The 24610-nt window shown below is 42.5% G+C and overlaps 1 protein-coding gene across 3 annotated transcripts in view; it reads right to left on the bottom strand.

Moving 5' to 3' along the window:
- Nucleotides 1–23979, bottom strand: part of pclob (piccolo presynaptic cytomatrix protein b) — a 54892-nt gene extending 30913 nt beyond the window's left edge. The window contains exons 1-11 of one of the 3 annotated variants that reach the window (XM_085779379.1): nucleotides 22702–23979; nucleotides 21418–22275; nucleotides 18994–19809; nucleotides 17972–18880; nucleotides 16795–17778; nucleotides 15727–16569; nucleotides 14495–15349; nucleotides 11955–13151; nucleotides 10637–11674; nucleotides 9064–9993; nucleotides 651–1580 (exon numbers count right to left, since the gene is read on the bottom strand). In XM_085779379.1, the coding sequence (XP_085635505.1) occupies nucleotides 651–1580; nucleotides 9064–9993; nucleotides 10637–11674; nucleotides 11955–13151; nucleotides 14495–15349; nucleotides 15727–16569; nucleotides 16795–17778; nucleotides 17972–18880; nucleotides 18994–19809; nucleotides 21418–22275; nucleotides 22702–23709 (10368 nt within the window). In that variant the 5' untranslated portion in view covers nucleotides 23710–23979. Of the gene's footprint in view, nucleotides 1–650; nucleotides 1581–9063; nucleotides 9994–10636; nucleotides 11675–11954; nucleotides 13152–13317; nucleotides 14173–14494; nucleotides 15350–15726; nucleotides 16570–16794; nucleotides 17779–17971; nucleotides 18881–18993; nucleotides 19810–21417; nucleotides 22276–22701 lie in introns of all 3 variants that reach the window. The other 2 variants (XM_085779378.1, XM_085779380.1) reach the window with 2 other exon arrangements.
- Nucleotides 23980–24610: the final 631 nt, after the last annotated feature.

The raw sequence follows: 24610 nt of genomic DNA, 5'->3' as shown, positions 1-24610 counted from the left end.
TTTCGCATCAGACTTCTTCAGGCTCATGTTTAAATTACTAAAATAGGCAAACATTGCTAAGACAACAGTCAATGTATATTTCACTTTGTTCATACTTGTAATGCAGTGGGAAGAAATATCATCCACCCGCATCTAACCAACATATATTAATCAATGGTGATCAACATATCCCAGATGAAACATCAACAAGCTGTATGGTATGTATTGAGTTAACTGTTGGAACCTCTAGAATGTAGTTGTAAGACAGGAGTCATAAGAATTACTTCAATAGTTTTTGGTGTTACCACACAAATGTCATGTGATGGGCGACCAAAATCATTTAGTGACATTAAAACATGTAATAGTAAAATAGTAATGACTTAATTCAAGTTATTACTTAAAATACTACACTTTCTATTCACTGAAGCACAGAATGCCAATTTTTCAATATTACTTACTCTTATTTGAGGCAATGTAACATAGACTGCACATCATTTTGTAGCGAAACACTAACTTCAGCACTTCAAGGAATTAAATGCCTACCTATTTTAAAGGCAATATATTTACACAGACATTTTAATTATTTAAAGGATAGCAGATGGGTGGACATAGTATTTAGTTTTTTTTTTTACATACAATTTTGATTTTATCATGTTAAATTTCGTTCTTACTTTTCTGATGATGTAATCTGTAGATACTGTTTCTGTCTCTGGAGGTGCGGTGACATCAATAATCTTTTTAACTGGCTTATCATCCTCTTCCTTGCTGTCTGCTTCTATCATTGGTTCTATCTCCAATACCAGCTGTGTTTCTTGTGTCTTTGGTTGCACAGGTTCTTGCTGTAAAGATTTTGTTGCCTCTGTCAGTTCGATATGATCATTGGGCTGTGCTTCCTTAATAATTGCCTCTGGAGCAGACAATTCTGGCTTTGTTTCAGTCCCTGGAACATTGCCAGCCAGAGCCTGCTCAGCAGCAATATGGGTGGTGGGTTCCAATGCTGTGTCTGTCGCCGGGACAGAGGAAGTTACAGCTACATCTGCTTCAGCTTTAACTTTTGGAAGATCAGGTCTAGATTCTTCCACTATGTGAACTTCTGCCACACTGTGCTCCATTTTCGCAGCCTCTTCTTGAGTTTCCCCTGGCACTGTTTTGGGAACATCTGTGGTTGACAAGTCAACCTTTGGTGGCTCCTCTGTCTTTTGCTCAAGGGCCATAGTTGGTATAGCTGATTTTGCAGTGGATGCAGCTTGAGGCTCTTTTTCTTCTGTAACAGGTGTAATCTTTGCTGTTGGGGCCTCTGGTTCGATTTTTGTGGAATCTGTTGTAGGTGTGGTTTCCATCTTGACAGATGTAGGTTCAATCTTCGGGGTTGTATCTGTTGGTAATGTCTCGATGGGTGCAGGCGTGGGCTGTGTTTTTGTGGCTACAGGTATGGGTTCTGCCTTTGCAGGGGCAGTTTTGGGCTCGGCCATTTTGGATGTAGTTGTGGCCTGGGTATCTAGCTTGGCAGATACAGCTGAGGGCTGGGGCATTTTTCCGGAGTCTCCCAGCTGTCCCAACAAAGCCCTTTGAGTCTGACAGTTCAGACACAGCCATTCCTTCTGTAATCAAGCAAACAAACAAACACACCAAATGATTAGCAAATACCAATATTAATATTCAAAACATAGCCTATTAGGAGGCTCAATTATAATGTTGTACAATATCACCAATCTAAATGATGACTTTCAGTTGCATATTCATTTGTTGCTAAGTTAACACTACCAGTGTTTTATCAGATTGCAGTTCAAAGTATTGCCTAGAGTACTGTATATCCTAAAGGGGGAGGGACATTGAGGGTAATTGTTGAATGCCTGTCTTGAGTGGCTTTACTAACTGATACAGACTTAAGCAATTCCACAAAAGCAACTTGTAGCCAATGTGATCAGACTAATTATACCCGTGCAATTAATTTGTTAAGATAATGTTAGCAGAGCACCTTCGTGCACTTTTGTACTATTGTGTACAAGTGAAATCCTCCACAGGGGGCATTGATTGTAGGTATTTTCAATGAAGGTACAGCCTACAGAACTTTCTCTACTGTGGTATCAGTGCAGTACTTTTTTTTTTTTTTTACTTTGCAGTTTATTTTGATTCATGGCCATAATAACAGCACTGAGCAAGCAGAGCAGCTGAAGCCCAACTTTCAAACAGAACCAATATTTACTTAAGATGGACATTGTTACTGGTAAAGTCTCTTTTGAAGCTATAATGATAACCATTCTAACATTGCTCCAGTCTGGAGGAGACTTTCTTAAAACAAGCCAAACATGTTGCCCTACACTGTACTTTGTTACATGCACTCAAGTTTTTACAAATACCACATACTGTACACAAACAGAAATGCAGCAAAACACTGCTAACTCATACCTAATTATTTTTTGTCTAGTCTTAGTATTAAAATGCCTGTTATTGAATTTGTGAGTGAGAGCAGGCTCCGATGATGTGGGACCACATAATCAGACTATAAATTGTTAAATATACCCTCCTAACTGCATCATGTAATATGTGCAAAGGCAATGAGGTACTGCCATGTGTTGCAGTGGATAATAATACATAATTTTCACATTTTAACTACGAAAGACATCTTTGATTTGTTATACAGTAAACATGGTAACAATACAGCATCTCTTAGCTGAGTAATAGTTATAGCATTCATAGTAAAATCAACCACATACTATCGCTGCCGGACAACACAAACATCTAAAGCATTTCCACAGGAATATTAAAGATATAGATATAGCATTTTCAGCAGAGGCTTGTGGTCTATCAGCATGCTCGCTGCTGTTGCACTAGAACTTACGACACTTGTAAGATAGCAATAAAAATGCTTACCTTGCCAAAAGAACTAATCACATTTTACTAGCAATGCTATGACTCTGAAATTTTAATCCCCTGAAGACACATTTCTTATCACATCTAAGCTTCATTAATGAACAGTTAAGGAGGAGAGGAAAGGCGTAAGCTGTCAACAGATAAAGCAGTGTGTCTGTGGCAGCCGAGCAGACCAAATCACGGCAATGCGCCTACCTCTGCAGAGCCAGGGAGAGCAGTTCAAATACACAGGGCAAAGGAGGAGATTACATCGCACACAAACCCCATTTGTGAAACACCAGTAAGTGTTAATTGTTTGAGCCATTAGATAAAGTATTTTAACATATACGCAGTTAATGGATCTTTGTTATGGACCCGCAACACACTGTCTAGGAGATTAACAGTGGTTCACGATGCAGTGACGTAAATGAATAACATAGTTCATGGGCTCACGTGCTGAGTTGAGCTTTAGCAAGTGATGTAATCTGCCCTCAGTCATACCCTGTCTTAAGCTTGCTCTTACAATCCAGCTGTACTGGATGCTTCATCATTGTTCCCATAAACAAGCCTAAATTATCACACTACTAAGACCTGTTGTGATCATACTCCTTTAACAGAAAAACAAGGAAAGAGAGAACAGTTAATTACGTACTACGTACATTGAAATTAATGTGTTTTATGTTCGACTTATAGTTATTATTACTTTCTCAAGCTTTCATTTGCCTATGCAGCTGCTTTACAGAATATAAATCTTCAGAAAGTGTGCTTGAATGGATCTGCTACAATGGAGCATTGTTGAAAATATAAATTCTCCTATCCTACCATGAGACTGCGTGCAGCAGCAACAACTGCAAGAAAAGCATGATTAGCTGCATTGCTGTAAAATACGTTCACTGACAGCTACAGCTAATGAAAACATAGTCTTGAAATCATAATTATTCGAAAACATCACATTGACACTGAGAAAAGTGATAGTGATGCATCCAGTTTAATTGAAACTGAGATGCTTTTGTTCAGTCAGTTGTAGTTTAGTCAGGAATATGATAATCCTATTTGTTCCCTACAGTATCAAACAAAGCCTCATCAGCATAGTGCATGATGCTGATAATCACGTAAACCAATTAATCACTTAAACCTCAATTTCCTGGGATATGTTGAAGGCTCAGCCTCACTCACATTTACCTTTGGAGTTGTGAAGTTATATAAGTTCACACAAAATCTTTAAGATGGTAATGGTTTTTTTTTAAGACATATTAAAGCACCTACTTCTGAAGTAGAGTTGATGAAATAGAGTTGATTATTATGTTCCAGGATTGTGCCTAAAACATCTGTTGAGGCTATAATTCTGACATCTTTCCACTTCTCTTTTTTCTTCTCTGCCACACTTGCAGGATGTAATCACAGCTAACAAGGAACGTGCTCCAGTCGCATGCATATGCTAATCAGCAAAATCATGTCACACTCAAAACCGAGGCCATTCAGGTGATAAATTGGTATCACATACTTCAGCTCTCCTATTTTTCTGATCATCTTATAGACCCACCAAAGCCTCATCAGAGGCAGCTCATGTCCACAGATTTAGAGTTGGGGAAGGAAGATGTCTTGAGCTGTCATTATTCTTGACAATGCGAAAATATAAATTAGCACAACATTAGCAATTCCTTTTCCCATTTTACTTAGAAATACTCACTTAATCAAGATCAATTTTATGATTCCTCAAGAGATAGGTGTGTGTAAGTGAACATCAAGTCAAATTTAAGCTTGTGAAGATAATTGTACATTGAAATTGACACATAACAACACACAGCAGGTGTCTCAAAAACACATTCGCATAATTCATTAAACTTTACCACGAATACTGTGGTCTCTCTTCTCACTGCTTCCTCCTGACAGGACAAACTTGAAAGGACCTATTGCTTAAGACTGACAACGAAGGATGAAAACAGCAGTGTTCACAGATGGCTAAGCTATGGCAGTGAATTCCTGATCTTTCTGTCGGTTACTGTATTTTCCATGTTCTCTCATCTAAATATGGCCCTGCCTCTCACATCTCTCCAGGTGCTGGTATTGCACAAGTCCATGTCTCGGCATGATAACTGCCCTTTTTTAACCCAAGTGAGGACCAGATGGACCAGCAATTACAAAAGTATGCAAATGAGGGGTTTGCACCTTTGCATCTGCACTGTGTATTATAAGCCAAACTACTGCCATGAAAATCAGCAAAGATTTGTCTTTGTAAACCAAACTGCAAAAAAAAGGGTGAAAAAAAATCATCTCAGTCATCAAAAAGACCTAATCTCATCACACTCCCTTCCAGAGCCAGTCACAGCCACACAGTCTCCAAGCTATGCATCAGACCCACAGGGTTTGGAAAGTCGCCATCACCCTTTTGTCTAATTAAATCTGTTTTATGAGTAAAGAGCAGGAGCCCCAAGCAGAGAGCTGTGGGAGAGGCTGTTCCTCACGATTAGCCTGTGAGCTGGATTACCAGACCTTCACAATGACAGCAGTCAGGAAATTATGCTCTTGACACACAGGCGTGCTGCATTAGGCTGGATCTGCAAAGCTTAATAATGAACTGCCCAGTTTACTTTATTTACAGCCAAAGACATTCTACATTTATAGAACATCTTATGAGAGGAACCAACATCAAGCTCACTTTCATTCAAATTACATAAATGTGTATATTGGTATTTCCAACATAGGCATTAGCTATACTCCACTATGCATTATAGATAATTGACAAGGGGAATGAATCTTCTTCACTATCAGCATTAGGTATGTCAGGTAAGTCAGATGTAAAATTATCAGTAAAAATCTGTCACTCTTGCTCTTTCACCCAAATGAATCCAGTAATTTGGGTTTGTGTCCTTCATACAGATTCATATCTTCTTATGAGACACAGTAACTGAGGATCAAAGTGGTTCTCTCATTTGCATTTTATGATCGCTGGACTGGACTGGCCTGACTAGCTGGGATGGCCTTGGAGCTGTGGTCTACATTACTATTTCTCAGCCTCTCTTCAGTGCTTCTCTGCTGTTGATACTGGAGCTGGTAAGTTTCTTATTGATTTTCTGGCAGATGCCTTTGGCACAAGCTGCAGCTGGCTAATATACTTGGCTTTCAGGAGCCCCCACAGAGCAAAACTCCTCATAAATCAAGCCCTCTGATAATAGAGAATGTTGACCCACTAATCTCTAATAAGCAGAGTGCTTCATTATAAAGACAAAGAACTACACCCCCTGCTCTTTCCAATCTGACAAATAGGGCATCAGCAAACTTCCATTCAACAGCAGGGTGCAGTGGGACAAAGATTGGGGAAGACGAGGAAGTAAGAGGGTGTGGCAAATAGAAAGCAGATATGCTAGAAAATAAAGACACTGAAATATTCTGACAAATCTGGGAGGTCCTATTCCTTTTCCACTGACAGAAAACCACAACATGTATTAACTAGCAACATATATCCCTTTCTTGTAGTCAGTGAACTCAATGTAGCTTGAGGGATAAGTGTCACAGTCTTTAAAATTTCATGACACATCAAGCATACTCCATCCTTGAAGCAAACAGAGCAATATGATGATGCTCTGCATGGAACAAGAAGTGAGAGCAGTGCCAAAACAGAGCAATGACTTTTGTCTTGTTTCATCTGGTTCAAGTTTTAATGCAAAATGGAGACAAAAGTGTCTGTAAGTTTAGCACAGTTAACCTCACTGAACCTTTTAAAGGAGGCTCTGTGAGGCTAGTAAAGAGCAAGGATGCAGCAGGTAGGCTGATGTGCTTGGTCTCTCATCAGAGCGACTATTTTTTACTCTGTCACTAGGTGCACCGGAGGGTGTCTCCTCCTTATCATGAGCCGACAGTCGACTTAGACCTGGTGTCTGTGAAGAATACGAACACTTCAGAGCCAAATAAAAGACTCAAAATGCATTGCAGGTCTAAAGGAGCTTGCTACACAGCAACTGTTACATTTTCACTTCACTTCTCTTTTTCTTTTGAAGTTAGCATGCTAACAAGCTAGCCCCGGTCCTTTCTGATAAGCAAATCACTGTAGTTAGTGAAGCTGCTCAGGGGACTTGTCACAACCTCTTGTAAATGCTGAAAAGATGGCTGGAGCTCTTCCTGAGACTGTTAAATAAACAGCTGTTCTTGTAGCAAACACTTACAAAAGGCTCCTTTAAGACTTCCCTGCTTAGCTTGACTGTCACAGATATTTTCCATTGTTGTGAATCAGTCATGTCATGGAAGCTTTGAAAAAACATGTAAGTTGTTGTTTTTTTTCATTAAAAAAAAAAAAACTAAAAGTAGCCCACTATAAAAACACTGAAAATATAATTTATACTTGTTCAGCTGTCACACACAAAGCTTCAGCTGGCAATGCAAGGCACATAACACGTGTGTCCTACTTCTCAGACAACAGTCACTCCCAGGCTTTTGATAGTATCAGCTGAAGCAGAACAGACAAAGGAAAAATGGATAGACTTGCTGCTAGCACTCACTTTGTCTAAAGTGGCCTCCACTTCTTTCAAACCTTAGAAGTCCTTTCCATATTTTAAAAGGAGGTATTTCTGCACTTCTACTGAAAAGCCACACACATTCATGGCGGGCACAGCCTCTTTGGATAAAACATGCTGTAGGACAATAATGGGTACAGAAGCTCATCCTATTCCGTTGTGCTAAGGCCAAGCTATTTCTGTTTTCCTCAGCTATTATGATAAATAAATTGTACACACAGCAGCAGCCATCCATACTTATCCCTTCCCCCATCAAGCTTGTCTTCTGAGGCCCTGCCCTTACTCTGGCATTCAGTAAAATGTTATTATCAATAATATAATAATAAAATAAAGTTTCTCTGGTAAAGAAACAAGACAAAAAATCTCTCCACAGAGATTAGTTTTGTTGTTTACTGCTAGTCAACAGAATGCAAAAGCATTATCCTCATTCCCATACAAATAACTGTCTGCCACAAATACTTTGTCTTTCCTAGAAAGCGGGACTTACTATTATCACCAACTGAATTGAGTTGCATCATTTTGATACATGCATCTGTTACGTATTTTTTCAGATTTAATGGAACCAAATGTTTTTCCTGTTAAATATACTCTGGCATTATGAATGCATTAGCATTGAGGATGACCTCATTCAAACCCCCCCGTAAAATGACTTAAACTGTGGTCTGACATGGCACATTACTGAATTATATTCACATTATAAACACTTACTGAACAGTGTTGTATCATTCAGACTTATTATCAACTGAAATAACTGAGATGTGAGAGCAGAATACAAGCAGAAATATTTTTTACCAAATCTTTCAAGACAGATCTGGCAAAACAAAACGATTGATAATGATTTTAGGTATTAGCCTAACTGTTGATAATAAGAGGAAATGTGAGCTATTCAGCCAAACGAGGATTTGAGGAGGGAAGTAATGATGCACCTAACACATAAGATCTTAAAAACGCAACAGTAAACAAAAAATGTCTGCTGCTCTAATGTAGTGCACCTTGTTGTGTTGGACTTAAGCTGTTTCACCTCTGCTTATTGGCATATCACAGGGCTTTGCCATCTCAGATCCCTAACAGGGACTGGAGATTCCCTGGTCCCTAGCTGCTGTGGCAGCAGATCCCATCCCACTAATACTGTTGCACAACCCTCAATCACTCTAATACATTTTCAGTGCTGCTGGTCTGCAAGAGCACTCTTCTCATGTGCTGTTACATAATAACTCGGGCCACTTGAGTGAGAGAGAGCCACAACACTTGGCCATCACCTAGCCAGCATTTTAGTATACTTTAAATTTTGTTTGAGGTCTCTCAAAGTACGTCAATAACTAAAATAGATGACGTTAATTAAATGCATACAGACAACTGTAAACTTTAAAGTCTAAATCAATTCATAGACACTCTCCTTATGTTTTTCTGCTGGGGCCCTTTGTTTACTATTCCATCACACTTATAATTAATATTCTTCGCCATAAAATTAAAGTCAACAAGTGGCATTGCTCATTGAGGGGCAATAGATCAATTTCAATCAAGTCCACTGATCCATACCTCCAATCTCCAATACTGTAGCTCCATCCAATTAGTATTGTCATGTGTATTTCATCACAGTGCCAATATGTTTGCTACATGTCATGAATTCTACAATGTAAATGTTGCTATGCATAAGCTCTAAATAGTGTGTAAACCTGCACATAACATAAGGCATGTGAAAAGTATTTATAGTACTTACCACTCCTGTATGAGGCATGGGGTTAAATCCACAAAGATTGCACACTGTGTTCTTGCATTCGGTGCAGGTGTTGTAGTTTGGAGGATCCTTGGAGCCCATATTGAGTTCGATCTTACAGAGTGGACAGGTGGATTGATCTGCCTTTGTAGCAATTTGGGTGACCTCTGTGGACTTTGAAGGCTCAGGTGGAGCTTTATCTGCCTTGGCTTGTGCTGATGGAACTGGCTTGGCCTGTTGAGATGGATCTAATTTCTGTGCAGCAGGTGGTTTGGTCTCCTTTGCGGGGGGCAGCTTGGGAGAAACTGGAGGTGTCATTTTAGGAGAGACGGGTGCTGTAGTGGACATCTTCCGTGGACTTGGTGGTGTTGGTTTAGGTTCATCCTGAACAGCTGAGGTTACCAAGGTAGATGCAGAGCTTAAGAAAGATGACCCAAAACCAAACATCTTTCCTGTCACTGATTCAGCAGGCTTTGCTGCAGCAGGCTGCACTTTAGGACCACCAAAGCCAAAGAAGCCTCCTGACTCCTTTTTGGCAGGCTGGGTTGGTGGGGGTGCAGATTTTGTCGGAGCAGTTGGAGATCTTGGAGGCTGTAGTGGTGGTTTCACGGTGTCTTGTTTTACTGGACCAGCCTTGACTTCTGGCTTTGTAGTTTGGGAAAGCTGTACTTGTGGGGACTTTCCTGCAGGCTGACCAGCTACATCCTGTGGTGCCTCAACTTTCGGGGTTTCTTTCCTGAGTGGGGTTGCTTCAGTGACCTCTTTTTTGACCGCTGTAGAGTCTGTAGATTTCTCCTTTGCAGCTAATGTTGGCACTTCCTTCTGTTCAATCTTGCTTGGGGAAGCCTGTGGTTTCACTAGAGGAGGTCCAGTTGGCTCAGATGCTCCTAGAGCTCTCTGCATCTGGCAGTTGAGACAAAGCCACTCTTTTACCTGCAAAGAAGAACAATGGATTATAAAAAAACAAAAACAAAACAACAACACTGCAGTCATGGGCAAACCAAGCAGCTAGAGATGCGTGGATTGCCTCTAATATCATCTGAATTCACATGTCTGTGTAAATAATCAACCCACTCAAACAAATTATTACTCAGTATTTAGCCACCTGTATCCAATGAGATATAACTATTATTTTGCAGAGGATTATTACATGTGATAATGATATGGTAACATACTGCACTGAAGTTAGCTGGAAACAGGTAATTTCACAACTATTTAAGCTGAAATTCTGAATATTACTGCCGCTTCCCAGACACAAACAATGAATGAAATTTTGTCTACTACCCAAAATAAATGATAAATCATAATGAGTTCAGCTCAGTTCAGTTCAGTTAAAAAAAAACTTAAAATATTTCGCTTTAGTAAACCATTGTATGTCAATGTATGTGTTATTTTTCAATTATGGCTTTATGCGGTATCAAATTAAATCTCCTTGTTTTAATAGTTAATATGCAGTTCAAAAGTGATCAACATCAAGCTTCCTGTACATCTACTTCAATAATATAAGAATTTTATAACTATCAAATTACATATGGCCACCTCAGGTCCGTAAACAATGATAGGGATGCTGATTTACCTCAGCCACATTTGGCATTGGATTAAATCCACACTGGTTGCACACTGTTGTCTTGCATTCTGTACAGGTGTTGTAGTTGGGAGGATCCTTGGACCCTGTGTTGAGTTTGACCTTACATAGTGGACAGGTGGACCCATCTACTTTTGGAGCCCCTTGGATGTCTGTTGGTGCCTTGGGGGGCTCTAATGGAGCTTTATCCAATTTGTCTGGTCCTGCTGTTGGAGCCTTTTCTGGTAATTTGTCTTGTTTCTTCTCTTCAATTTTCGGGACAGCAGGGAGCCTAGTGTCCTTTGAAGGTATGGTTTTAGGAGATGCTGGAGGTGTAGTTTTAGGTGACACAGGTGCTGTAGCGGACAGCTTACGTGGGGATGGTGGTGTAGACTTAGGTTCATCCTGAACTGCTGAGGTTATCAAGGTGGATGCAGAGCTTAAGAAAGATGACCCAAAACCAAACATCTTTCCTGTCACTGACTCGGCAGGCTTGGCTGCAGCAGGCTGTGTTTTAGGACCACCAAAGCCAAAGAAGCCTCCTGATTCCTGTTTAGCAGGCTGAGCTGGTGGTGGTGCAGATTTGGCAGGAGAGGTCCCAGATTTTGGAGCCTGTGGCGGGGATGGCCTTCCTGTCTCTGATCTAGCAGTAGCATTTACAGTCTTCTGCTGCTGTGTTTTACTAGGTTCTCCCTTGGATGTGTCTACAGAACGCTTTTGTGTAGCTGGTGACACATCAGTCTTTGTGACAGAGGGTGGAACAGTCTTGTCAGGCAATGAATCAGCTGGAGGGATAATTTCCTTCGTTGGAGCATCAGGAGTTGGGGATTCCATTTCTTTGGTTGTGACTACATTAACAAGCTCATTTTTGGGTGCCGTTGGTTTAGGGATGTCTTCCTTAGAAGCTGAAATTGGGGGTTCCTTCTTCTGTATTGTGGCAGGGACATCTTTGTTTGGTGAAACTTGGGATTTTATCATAGGAAGACCTGGAGGTTCAGAAGCACCAAGTGCTCTTTGCATCTGGCAGTTGAGACAAAGCCATTCTTTCACCTGAAAAACAAACACATAACATGGGGGGCATTATTTGCATTTGTGATAAACACAAGCTCAAAACTATATTTCAATCCGTTGGTGCCAAGATGTGCTTGGGAAATAAATGTACCAAAGATAAACTGATACAGGGAAAAAAAAATTACAATTACATAATGGTGTGATCCCTTTCACATCAAAATTCCAGCCACAAATAAATGCTGCAGTTCAATAGCTAATACAAGAAATTAAAATATAAATGCATTATAACTAACAGGAAAGTTTTTGGTAATTTACTTACCTCTGTTATGTTTTGCATAGGACTAAATCCACATTTGTTGCAGACACTGGCTTTACATTCAGTGCAGGTGTTGTAGTTGGGGGGATCCTTGGAACCTATATTAAGTTCTGCCTTACAGAGTGGACAAGATTGGCCCACTTGAGTAGAAGCTTGAAGCGTGCCTAGTTTTGCAGACTCTGATGGTCCTTTGTCTATTTTGGTCTGCTCTGATGGAGGAGCCTGGGCCTGCTCAGGTTTTTCTGGTGCTTTTTCCAGATGTAGGGTCGGGGCAGAAGGAGGTTTGGTCTCCTTTGCTGGAGTCATCCTTGGCGAAACTGGAGGGGTGGACTTTGGAGATACTGACATCTTGGCAGAGACTTGTGCTGGAGCAGACATTTTTCGGGAGCTTGGTGGTGTTGTACGGGAGTCCTCCTTAACTGCAGATGTTATCAAAGTAGATGCAGAGCTGAAAAGGGATGAACCAAATCCCAGCATCTTCCCAGTCACTGCCTCAGTAGTTTGTGAGGCAGCACGCTGAGATTTAGGACTGCCAAAACTAAAGAATCGTCCTGATTCTTGAGGTGCTGCTGCCTGTGCTGCTGGAGGAACTGATTGGGCAGGAGATCTTTCAGCAAGGTTTAATTCTTTGTCTGGGATTTGTTGGGGCTTTACTTCATCAGCTTTCTCTTCTTTCTTTTCTGATGCCCCTTTAGCTGCAGGAGAGCTTGGTGGAGTGAGATCCTTCTTCTTCTCAACAGAAGTTTCAGTGCCTGAGATGACAGCGGGAGCTTGGGCAGGCTGTTGTTTCTTGACATCTGAGGCTACAGTTGTTGTCACTTTCATAGGAGGTGTAGTGGAGGCAGGAACCTCTGTGATAGGTGGTGAACCAGTTTCCTCTTTTGTTAGGGCTGAAACAGTACCTTGGGTCTCTTTAACAGCTGGTGAGACAGTGGTTGATGTTTTGGTAATATCTGCTTGAGATGCGGTTGTATTTTCTTCTTTCTCTTGTGGTGCACCTGGTGTTGGAGTGTCCTTTTGTTTCTTGTCTGGCACTTCTGCTTGCTGTGTGGAAATAACATCTGTCTTCTTGGCAGTGGTGTCTTTTTGGGCAGCAGCAGCTGTGGACACTTTGTTAGGTAATGCCTGGGGAGGCTCAACAGATTCGGCTTCTGCAAGAGCTCTATGCATCTGGCAAGTTAGACACAACCACTCCTTCATCTGTGGGGAAGTCATATAATTTGGTTAAGTGTCAGTAAAACACTTATGCCATGATAAAAAAAAAATACATATTTCTGTATTGAATTTGAAGTAAATCCCCAAGGAAAAAAATAGATATATGGAATATATATTATTTATATGTACATCTTGAGTGAATCTTACTTACCTCTGACTTATTTGGCATCGGGGTAAATCCACACTGGTTGCAGACAGTGCTCTTGCATTCAGTACAGGTATTGTAGTTTGGTAGATCCTTAGACCCAATGTTGAGTTCAGCCTTACAGAGTGGACAGGTAGACTGGCCTGGTTTGACAGCTGGTTGGGGAGCTGCTGCAGCCTTTGAAGGCTCTGATGGGGTTTTGTCCACTTTGGCCTGTACTGTTGGGGTTGTCTTGGTCTGCTGGGGTTGTTCTGGCTTCTTCTGGTCTTCTTTTTTCTGGGCAGCAGGGGACTTGATCTGTTTTGCAGGAGACATCTTGGGAGAAACGGGTGGAGTAGTCTTGGGCTGGTCCTGGACAGCTGAGGTCATCAACGTAGAGGCAGAACTAAAGATGGAAGAACCGAAGCCAAACATCTTCCCACTCACTGACTCTGCAGGCTTTGCAGCATCAGGTTGAGATTTGGGACCACCAAATCCAAAGAAGCCTCCTGACTCTTGCTGTGTTGTTGCTGTAGCATTACTCTGCTTACGTCCAACTTGCCTTGTCTGGTCTGGTGATTTGTCAAGACCGGATGTTTTCTGGGGCTCTTGTGGCATTTTCTGAGAAGGACTTGGGCTGACCTGTTTCTGACCCTCTATTCTGTTAGCACCCTCAGCTGTCGCGGGCTTTGTTGTTAGAGATGGTTTCCTTTGAGGTGAACATGGCTCTTTTGAGTCTTTCTTTTCTTGTTCAGCCGGGCTGATGATGTCTTTCTTTTCAGGTTTTGCTACTGTCTGAGACTTGACAGGAATGGCTTGTGGTGGCTGTGTTCCTCCTAAAGCCCGCTGCATCTGGCAGTTGAGACACAACCACTCCTTCACCTTAACAAAAAAAGCACAAAAAGGTTCTATAATATATTGTTTGGTTTGGTAAACTGTGTATAACTAACTAGGTGTATAATCCAGTGTTAATATCAACAGCTGTTACACACTTAAGCTAGTACCAGAGTGTAAATTAGAATTTCAAAGCTTAATATACCAAAAAAAAAAATGAACAAAGGCCTTCAAAATTTGAACACAATGAAGAACCAATGAGAGACACATTTAGAAAAGAATAAATGTGATGTTACTCTTTATAGCCAGTCAGCAGTTAAATGAAACTGTAAAAACACACACACAAAAGCTTCATTATCTCAAGTCTTACCGCTGCCTCGTTTGGCATAGGGTTAAATCCACACTGGTTGCAGACAGTGTTCTTGCATTCAGTACAGGTATTGTAGTTTGGTAGATCCTTAGACCCAATGTTGAGTTCAGTCTTACAGAGTAGACAGGTAGACTGGCCTGGTTTGACTGCTGGTTGGGGAGCTGCTGCAGCCTTTGGAGGCTCTGATGGGGTTTTGTCCACTTTGGCCTGTACTGTTGGGGTCGTCTTGGTCTGCTGGGGTTGTTCTGGCTTCTTCTGGTCTTCTTTTTTCTGGGCAGCAGGGGACTTGATCTGTTTTGCAGGAGACATCTTGGGAGAAACGGGTGGAGTAGTCTTAGGCTGGTCCTGGACAGCTGAGGTTATCAACGTGGAGGCAGAGCTGAAGATGGAAGAACCAAAGCCAAACATCTTCCCACTTGCTGACTCTGCAGGCTTTGCAGCATCAGGTTGAGATTTGGGACCACCAAATCCAAAGAAGCCTCCTGACTCTTGCTGTGTTGTTGCTGTAGCATTACTCTGCTTACGTCCAACTTGCCTTGTCTGGTCTGGTGATTTGTCAAGACCGGATGTTTTCTGGGACTCTTGTGGCATTTTCTGAGAAGGACTTGGGCTGACCTGTTTCTGACCCTCTATTCTGTTAGCACCCTCAGCTGTCGCAGGCTTTGTTGTTACAGATGGTTTCCTTTGAGGTGAACATGGCTCTTTTGAGTCTTTCTTTTCTTGTTCAGCCGGGCTGATGATGTCTTTTTTTTCAGGTTTTGCTACTGTCTGAGACTTGACAGGCACGGCTTGTGATGGCTGTGTTCCTCCTAAAGCCCGCTGCATCTGGCAGGTGAGACACAACCACTCCTTCACCTTAACAAAAAAAGCACAAAAAGGTTCTATCATATATTGTTTGGTAAATTGTGTATAATCCAGTGTTAATATCAACAGCTGTTACACACTTAAGCTAGTACCAGAGGGTAAATTAGAATTTCAAAGCTTAATATACCAGAAAAATAATGAACAAAGGCTTTCAAAATTTGAACACAATGAAGAACCAATGAGAGACACATTTAGAAAAGAAGAAATGTGATGTTACTCTTTATAGCCAGTCAGCAGTTAAATGAAACTGTAAACACACACACACGCACACGCACACGCACACGCACACGCACACGCACACGCACACACGCACACACACACACACACACACACACACACAAAAGCATATTCATTATCTCAAGTCTTACCGCTGCCTCGTTTGGCATAGGGTTAAATCCACACTGGTTGCAGACAGTGTTCTTGCATTCAGTACAGGTATTGTAGTTTGGTAGATCCTTAGACCCAATGTTGAGTTCAGTCTTACAGAGTGGACAGGTAGACCGGCCTGGTTTGACAGCTGGTTGGGGAGCTGCTGCAGCCTTTGGAGGCTCTGATGGGGTTTTGTCCACTTTGGCCTGTACTGTTGGGGTTGTCTTGGTCTGCTGGGGTTGTTCTGGCTTCTTCTGGTCTTCTTTTTTCTGGACAGCAGGGGACTTGATCTGTTTTGCAGGAGACATCTTGGGAGAAACGGGTGGAGTAGTCTTGGGCTGATCCTGGACAGCTGAGGTTATCAACGTGGAGGCAGAGCTGAAGATGGAAGAACCAAAGCCAAACATCTTCCCACTTGCTGACTCTGCAGGCTTTGCAGCATCAGGTTGAGATTTGGGACCACCAAATCCAAAGAAGCCTCCTGACTCTTGCTGTGTTGTTGCTGTAGCATTACTCTGCTTACGTCCAGTTTGGCTCACCTTCTCTGGATCTGTCTTTTGTTTTTCTTGTAGTGTCTTAGGATCAGATGCAGTGCTAGCCTGTTTTAATGGCGCAGTAGCAGCTCCAGGTTTGCCTGGCTGCACTAATGGTGTAGACTGTTTTCTCTGTGGTGAGACTGGTTCTGCATTCTCCCTCTTTTGAACAGCAGGGCCTTGACTGTCATTCTTTTGAGGCAAAGTCGGTTTGGATGATTCCTTCAATTGGGCTGTAGGAGGCTGTACAGGCCCAGATGCGCCGACAGCTCTTTTCATTTGGCAGTTAAGACATAGCCATTCTTTTACCTAAAATACAGAGTACACCAGGTTATGTTACAGTAATTTACTACAGCCCAATTATATAGAAAAACAAAGTATTTGAGAACTACGCCACACATCAATGATGTCATATGAAATGGTTATAGATCATTGATCAATCTACAAATACAATTTTAAATGTACAACAGTAAATACAGTCTAAATGCATGCAGTTTAGAAAGAAAGAGAAAATAGATCTTGTCCTTCACTTACTTCTCCTGTAGGCATGGGGGTAAATCCACATTGGTTGCAGACTGTTGCCTTGCACTCAGTGCATTTGTTGTAGTTGGGAGGGTCCTTGGAGTTAATGTTCAGCTCGACCTTACACAGTGGGCAGGCGGCCTGGCCTGCATTAGGGGGCATGTGGGAGACTGTGGCTGTCTTTGGTGGCTGTGATGGAGCTTTGTCCTCTTTGCTCTGATGGGATTCCTGTGGTTTCTTCTCCTGCTCTGGTTTTTGAGCGACAGTTCTGGGCTCTCTTGCTGGCGACATTTTGGGAGAAACTGTTGGCGTACTTTTTGGTGAAATCTTCGGGGTAGCAGACATCTTGGGAGAGACTTGAGGTGGTGCAGACATCTTACGTGAGCCTGGTGGTGTTGTACGTGATTCATCCTGAACAGTGGATGATATCAAAGTGGATGCTGAGCTGAAAATGGAGGAGCCAAAACCAAACATTTTGCCAGTCACAGACTCTGTTGTTTTTGAAGTATCAGGTATTGGTTTGGGAGCACTCACACCAAATAGACTTCCTGACTTTTGAATTGTGTCCGGGGTCTTCTCCTTCTGTTTTACTGCAGGTTTACTTGCCTGATCAGATGGTTTCTGAGAACCTGACCCCCCTTGGATATCCATAGGTTTCTGACCAGGAGTTGGACTTGCCTGTTTACCATTTTCTGGTCCTTCAACAACCTTAGCTGCCTGTGCTGCTGCTGTTGTCTGTGTTTTAGGGGAACCCGGTGTGAGACTCCCCTTCTTTTGAACTGTATCGGGCAATGAAGTTTCCTTCTTAGGAGGTACGTCAGATTTTGATAAATCTGTCTTAACAGTTTCAATTTGATTTGGAGCTGTTGTTTTCTGATTTGCAGCAGAAGGAGACATTTTTTTAGCTGGACTCTGAGGTTTCACAGGATGTTGCGTGAGTTCAGATGAATTAAGAGCTCTCTGCATCTGGCAGTTCAGGCACAACCATTCTTTTACCTGCAACAAGAAAATATATCAATTTAAAATATACAACATTTAAGACCTACATTCACTTCTCCACATCGAAATATGTTTCACAAAGTTCATGGTGTATTCCTGCTCAATTATGATTTGTCACATTTTACTTTAATTCATAGTTTTGTGTGTTACTATAATTTTAAGTAAATTGGGAAAAAGGTCTTATCATTACCTCTGAAACATTTGTCATAGGATTAAATCCACACTGGTTGCAGACAGTGTTCTTGCATTCAGTGCAGGTATTGTAGTTGGGAGGTTCCTTTGAACTAATATTGAGTTCGACCTTACAGAGTGGACAGGTAGATTGTCCTGGTTTGACAGCTGGTTGGGGAGCTGCTGCAGACTTTGGTGGCTCTGTTGGAGCTTTGTCCACTTTGGCCTGTACTGATGGGGTTGTCTTGGTCTGCTGGAGTTGTTCTGGCTTCTTCTGGTCTTCTTTTTTCTGGGCAGCAGGGGATGTTATCTGTTTTGCAGGAGACATCTTGGGAGAAGCTGGTGGAGTAGTCTTGGGCTGGTCCTGGACAGCTGAGGTCATCAACGTAGAGGCAGAACTAAAGATGGAAGATCCAAAGCCAAACATCTTCCCACTAACGGACTCTGCAGGCTTTGCGGCATCAGGTTGAGATTTGGGACCACCAAATCCAAAGAAGCCCCCTGACTCTTGCTGTGTTGTTGCTGTAGCATTACTCGGCTTACGTCCAGGTTGACTTGTTTGGTCTGGTGGTTTCTGAGGACCTGTCTTCCGCCCCCCTTGCGGAGTTTTCTGACTAGGAGCTGGGCTAGCCTGTTTTTGATTCTCTGGTCCCTTAGCAGCCTCAGCCTTGGCCTGTGGTGCTGCTGGCATCGACCCTTTCCTCTGAGGAGAGCCTGGTGCAGAGGTCTCCTTCATTTTAGATTCAGCAGGTGCTGGGGTGTCTTTGTTTTCAGGTTTATCTGTCAGGGGAGTTTCCTTCCTTAGGGCATTGGCAGGTGCAGTGACTTTCTTTGGTGAAGCCTGTTGTTTCATCATGGGAGTTCCTGGAGGCTCAGATGCTCCTAGTGCTCTCTGCATCTGGCAGTTGAGACATAACCACTCCTTCACCTATGTCAGAGCAAATATTAAAAAAAAAAAGTTTAGAATCTTACTAAAATTACAAAACAGAAATTACAGTTCAAGGAGCTTTTCCGTTATCTACAATATTCATATTATCTTACCTCCTTAACATTTGGCATGGAATTAAATCCACACTGGTTACAGACAGTGTTTTTGCATTCTGTACAGGTGTTATAGTTGGGTGGATCTTTAGAGCCCACATTGAGTTCCAGTTTACATAGAGGACAGGTTGAATGGCCTGCTTTGGAAATGACTGAGAAAGCTGAGGCTTGCTTTGGCGGCTCAGATGGAGGTTTGTCTGCTTTCAGCTGTGCTGATGGAGGAACCTTGGCCATGGGTTGCTCCTCTGGTTTCTTGGCAGTGGGGTATTTTGAGTCCTTTGCAGCAGGCATTTTGGGAGACACTGGTGGTGTAGTTTTGGGCTCATCTTGAACAGCTGTGGACATCAAAGTGGATGCAGAACTGAAGATGGAGGAACCAAAACCAAACATCTTCCCAGTCACTGACTCTGCGGGCTTTGCTGCATCAGTCTGATTTTTAGAACCACCAAAACCAAAGAACCCCCCCTCTTGTTGTGTAGCTGCAGTGGCATTTCCCTGCTTTTGTGCAGTTTGGCTTGTCTGGTCTGGTTGTTTCTGAGGACCAATTTTCTGGTTCTCCTGAGGCGTTTTCTTACCATGAGCTGGGCTGCTCTGTTTATGACTGTCTGGTCCTTTAGCAGGCTCAGCCTTGGCTGGTTGTGCTGCTGGTGTAGATGCTTTCCTTTGAGGAGAGCCTGGTGCAGATGTTTTTTGTAATGTCGCCTGCGCTGGAGTAGTCTTTTTTGCTGATGCACTGATTGAAGATGCATCCTTCTGAGGTTCAATTGCTCCAGTGGCTCGTTTCACCTGGCAGTTTAGACACAGCCACTCCTTGTCCTTAAAAAAGAGAACAAATTATGCAGAGATATGTTTTACAATGCCTATCATAATTAAAGTTCAACAGTGAAAATGGAACAAAAGTGCTATGCCCTTTTCTGAACAGAAAAACACACCTAAAAATACATAAAGTCACATGGCAATATATGGAGCACAGTGTACTGTATGGGCCCTCGAGATAGTTACAGCAATTAAGATCAAGGCAGAATTCAAATTTTGGGGCTGATGAGGCAAATTTAATCTTGATAAGCTGTATGATGTAAGAAAGACACAACACAGCTTATTGCTTGTTTGTGCTTTTGTTATCATCCACTACTTAACACACTATTTAAGAAAACTACATACCAGATGTTTTCATTTAATTGAATGTGTTTAAAGTTTAATACAATTAACTATTCTATTATCACAAATGTGTAAGTGTTAGCTCATAAAAAGCTAAACCCTCCACCTGCTGCTGTGTGTGTTTCAGTGGTTTAGACTATACGACATGCACTTTAACAGAATATGCAAAATGCACAGAAGGTTCTCTCATCCTGGTCTTGGCTCACCACTGCTTTAGCCAGCAGTATCACGAGATCAAATAGCCATGCACTGTCCTTGGCAAGGTAGCCTACTAACTGTGCATTGAATTACAGAGTCAAGTGTCGAGTCCTTTGTGCTTCAGATAGTCTAGAAGATGCTATGTCCATTTACGCTGCGGTATTCCCGATAAGGTAACGAGCTAATCCTCCGGGGTGTGTGTGCATGTGTGTTTTGTACGTGGTTAGTAATGCAGCTTTTGAAGTCAGTCTCTTTGACTGAACTCCAGCAACAGTATTTAACACAGTGTGAACAGTCAACAAATAAGTGAACTTTGAAATAGTTTTCAAAGCATTGATTAAGAACTTTCTTTGAATTTTATATAAGACAAAGATTATTAGGTGTTGTTAAAACAGTTAATAATCACATAGCACTCCTTTCTTTTACTTTTAAAAGCAGAGACTAAAAGTAAAGACAGTGCCACCAGAGATGTTTTCACATGTGAGTGTAGCTTTTACATGTGAATGTAGCTGTCATCTGCCAAATCTGACAAAATGGTCTGACACACAGCCTTCTCACTGCTTAGAGACTAGGCACTGCAAGTAGGATATGGAATTAAAAGGGCCTCACAACATTGCACCTTTGACCCAGTGATTGAACATTGTAAAAGTTTTGCACAGAAAAAAAAACAGAGAACAATTACTACTCCAATTGATTGTACAGTATCTTATATTGGCAGGGTATTCCATTTGAGAAATAATTCTCCAAACAATAAAATAACAACTATTTAAGCAACCACTCTGAACATCAAAGAGCTCAATTCACAAATATAATGAGTATGCTACAGCACTGTATTTAAGTAGTAAACACTCTGGAGCCACTTAAGGAATAATGTGACAACACAGATTGGACCATCTGACAGGCTCTGTAGAGTCTATCTGACCACCCAGGAAACAAAAGCAGTCATCTGTCAAGATTATAAAACAATACAGTGACTTTTTGAGGACAAATTTCAAAAATGTCCTATCCTCTCCGTTTTCTGCTCTTATTTCATTCATAAGTTGTCTCAATAAATATCACATGTCTTACCTCTGAAACATTTGGCATGGGGTTAAATCCACACTGGTTGCAGACAGTGCTTTTGCATCCAGTGCAGGTGTTGTAGTTAGGAGGATCCTTTGAGCCCATGTTGAGCCCAACCTTACAAATTGGACAGGTGGATTTGCCTGCTTTAGGAGCATTGTGGGAAACTGCTGCTGCAGCCTTTAGAGTCTCTGATGGAGTTTTGTCCATGTTGGGCTGTCCAGCGGGAGAAGCTTTTACCTGCTGGGGTTGCTCTTGTTTCTTGTCTTGCTCCGACTTTTTCACAGAGGGTGATTTGTTCTCCCTTGCAGTCTGCATTTTGGGAGAAACTGGTGGTGTGGATTTGGGCTCATCTTGAACGGCTGAGGTTATCAGAGTAGATGCAGAACTGAAAATGGATGAACCAAAACCAAACATCTTCCCTGTCACTGACTCTTGTGGCTTTGTAGCTTCAGTCTTACCACCACCACCAAAGCCAAATAAACCTCCTGACTCCTGCTGGGGAGCTGTGGTGGCACTGCTTTGCTTGCGTCCAGTTTGACTAGCCTGGTCTGGTTTTTGAGACCCTGATGCTCTCCGGGTCTCAGGTGTCATTTTCTGCACAGGGGCTGGGCTGGCCTGTTTTTGACTATCTGGTCCTTTAGCAGCTTCGCTCTTGGCTGGCACTTTGGCCGATGCAGACTGCATTTTCTGAGGTGAACCTGGTGCTGACATCTCTTTTTTGACAGATGCAGCAGAAGATGGCATCTGGTTCTGAGCAGGAGAGACTTTGCTGGGTGTCGACTTTTTCATCGGCGGTCCCGGCGGTTCAGAAGTTCCTTGAGCTCTCTGTATCTGGCAGGTAAGACAGAGCCACTCACGCTCCTATACAAAAAATAAAGACATAAACACATTTTGACAATGTTGAAATTTCTATGTAAAAATGTTCAGGAGAATATATGCAGCTAAAACAGCCAAATGGCATCACAAATAATTCTTCTAACATATAACATTGTTAATTTAATGTTATATTTAACAGCCTGTGAAAAGTGTTGGTAATTTTAAATAATAATAATTAGAGTAATATTATACTGTAATATTTTGCATAATAATAAATCTAAATCATATTCATTATGCAGTAAAGCTTCATGTTTAATGAAGTTAACACTGCTCTGAAGAGAAAGGAAAAATCAATTGTCAATCAGACAGAACCAGAGACATAAATGCATGCACATTCAATATGAACAAAGCAACATTGTGAGAAAATTGAAAAGAAATGATACAAAGGCAAAATGCTGAGTCAATACTCACATCAGAGTCTGGAGGGCTGAAGCCACACAGGCTGCACACCTCAGTCTTACACTGTGTACAGGTTTTATGGTTAGGTGGTTCCTTGGTATGCATATTAAGTTCTGTTGTGTTACACACTGGGCAAAGGGACTTAGCTACTGCTTTTGTCTGAGATGCGGCTTTGGTTGTTCCTGGTGATGAAGACCCTGTCCTGGACAGGCCAGGTTTACCAGGGCCTTGGTGCTGAGGCCCAGGCTTGTCAGAGGACTGCTGCTGGATTGTAGTCCTGAGACCTTGCTGCTGTTGTCCCGCCTTTGATGAGCCCTGCTGTTGCTGTGCAACTTTAGGTGAACCTTGTTGTTGCTGTGGAACCTTAGGCGCCCCCTGTTGCTGCTGTCCAATTTTTGGTGATCCCTGCTGTTTCTGTCCTACTTGAGGTGACCCTTGCTGTGAGCCAGTTTTTTGCTGCCCAGCTTTTGCAGACCCTTGCCCCCCAGTCTTTGAAGGTTCTTGCTGGCGTGCACCAGTCGTAACAGGCCCTTGTTGTTGTATCCCTGTCTTTGATGGAACCTGTTGTTGAGATGATGCCTTTGGAGTTTCTGGTTGTTGAGCTCCAGGCTTAGGCGAACCCTGCTGCAGTGGGCCTTTAGGTAGATTTTTTTGTGGTTCTCCTTTAAACTGGCCTTCAGGCTGTGTCCCTGCCTTTGGAGCACCTTGTTGCCCACCAGGCTTGTTTGGGGGTCCAGCCTGTCCATTCCCCTGCAGCTGTGGTGATCCTTGTTTAGGAGATGGCTGGCCCTTTTGCATAGAGGGGCCTTGGACTGATTTTTGGGGTCCCTGTTGCTGTTGAGGGCTTTTCCCAGGGCCCGCCCCTGGCTGCTGTTGTCCCGGTGGCTTACCCCCCTGCTGGGGAGGAGCTTTCTGTTTTTTATCTTCCTCCCCATCATCTCCAAATAAACCAAACTTATTCACAGCAGAGGACACAGCATTGAGGGGGTTGGCCCCGCTAAGGAACTTTGAGGAGAACATAGTAGGGTCTTCCTCCTCCCCTTCCTCGTCCTCCTCCTCCTCCTCGTCCTCGTCCTCGTCCTCCTCGTCCTCCTCCTCCTCACAGGAGCTGGACTCTACAGGACTGTCAGAGTCAGAGCAGGAGCTGTCTCCTCTCTGTCCTGGCTCTCCCACGGAGGCCTGAGGGGGGGCTGGGGCTGCAGCTGTGGAGAGGGCATCTACAGCCCCAGTGCTGCTGCTACTGCTGCTGCTGCTCCCTGGACTCTCCTCTGGTTCGGCATCTACATCAGACTTCCTGAATGCATGACAAACAGAGAGAGAGAGAGAGAGAAAATAAGTGCGAAGTGACAAGACTAGAGAGGAGGTTGATAAAATAGAGTAGTAGAATTTGTGAACATCATTTACAGTACTGTGAGCCAATATGCTATCTGGTAAACACAAATAAAAACAGCATGCAGAGGTATAAATGGTCCAGGAGCTAAGTTCCATATTAAGACAGAAATGTAATTAACTTAGGAGAGCATCTGTGTGTTACATAATATCATGTGGTTAACTGGCATTTAAAAAGGTGCATCTTTATCTAAATTCCCATATTACAATTGTGGAATTAACATTTGAATACACTGTCAATGTATAGAAACTGCTACACCACAGTGCCTGATAAATAAAATGTACTTTCATCCCGGCTGAAGCGATTATCATTTGCATAGCAATCGTCGCCTGTATACAGAGAAATCCATTAATGGTGCAGCCTCGCTCTGATATACTCCGCTCCGACTGTTGCTTTCAGGACCATGGACAGGGTCAGAGCCGCTCTGTTGATCACAGCGTGTACAAACCACGGCAATCCCCCACAGCCCAGCACTACAACACGGGCCAATGTGAAACACAGGAGACTGATAGCCTACAGCTCTCAGCAGAC

The sequence above is a fragment of the Trachurus japonicus genome, chromosome 6 (assembly GCF_045865225.1).
Source record: "Trachurus japonicus isolate A0001 chromosome 6, Traja_1.0".
Taxonomy (NCBI): Eukaryota; Metazoa; Chordata; class Actinopteri; order Carangiformes; family Carangidae; genus Trachurus; species Trachurus japonicus.
Note: the sequence above shows the minus strand (reverse complement) of the source record. Positions and strands in the feature narration are given on the sequence as shown.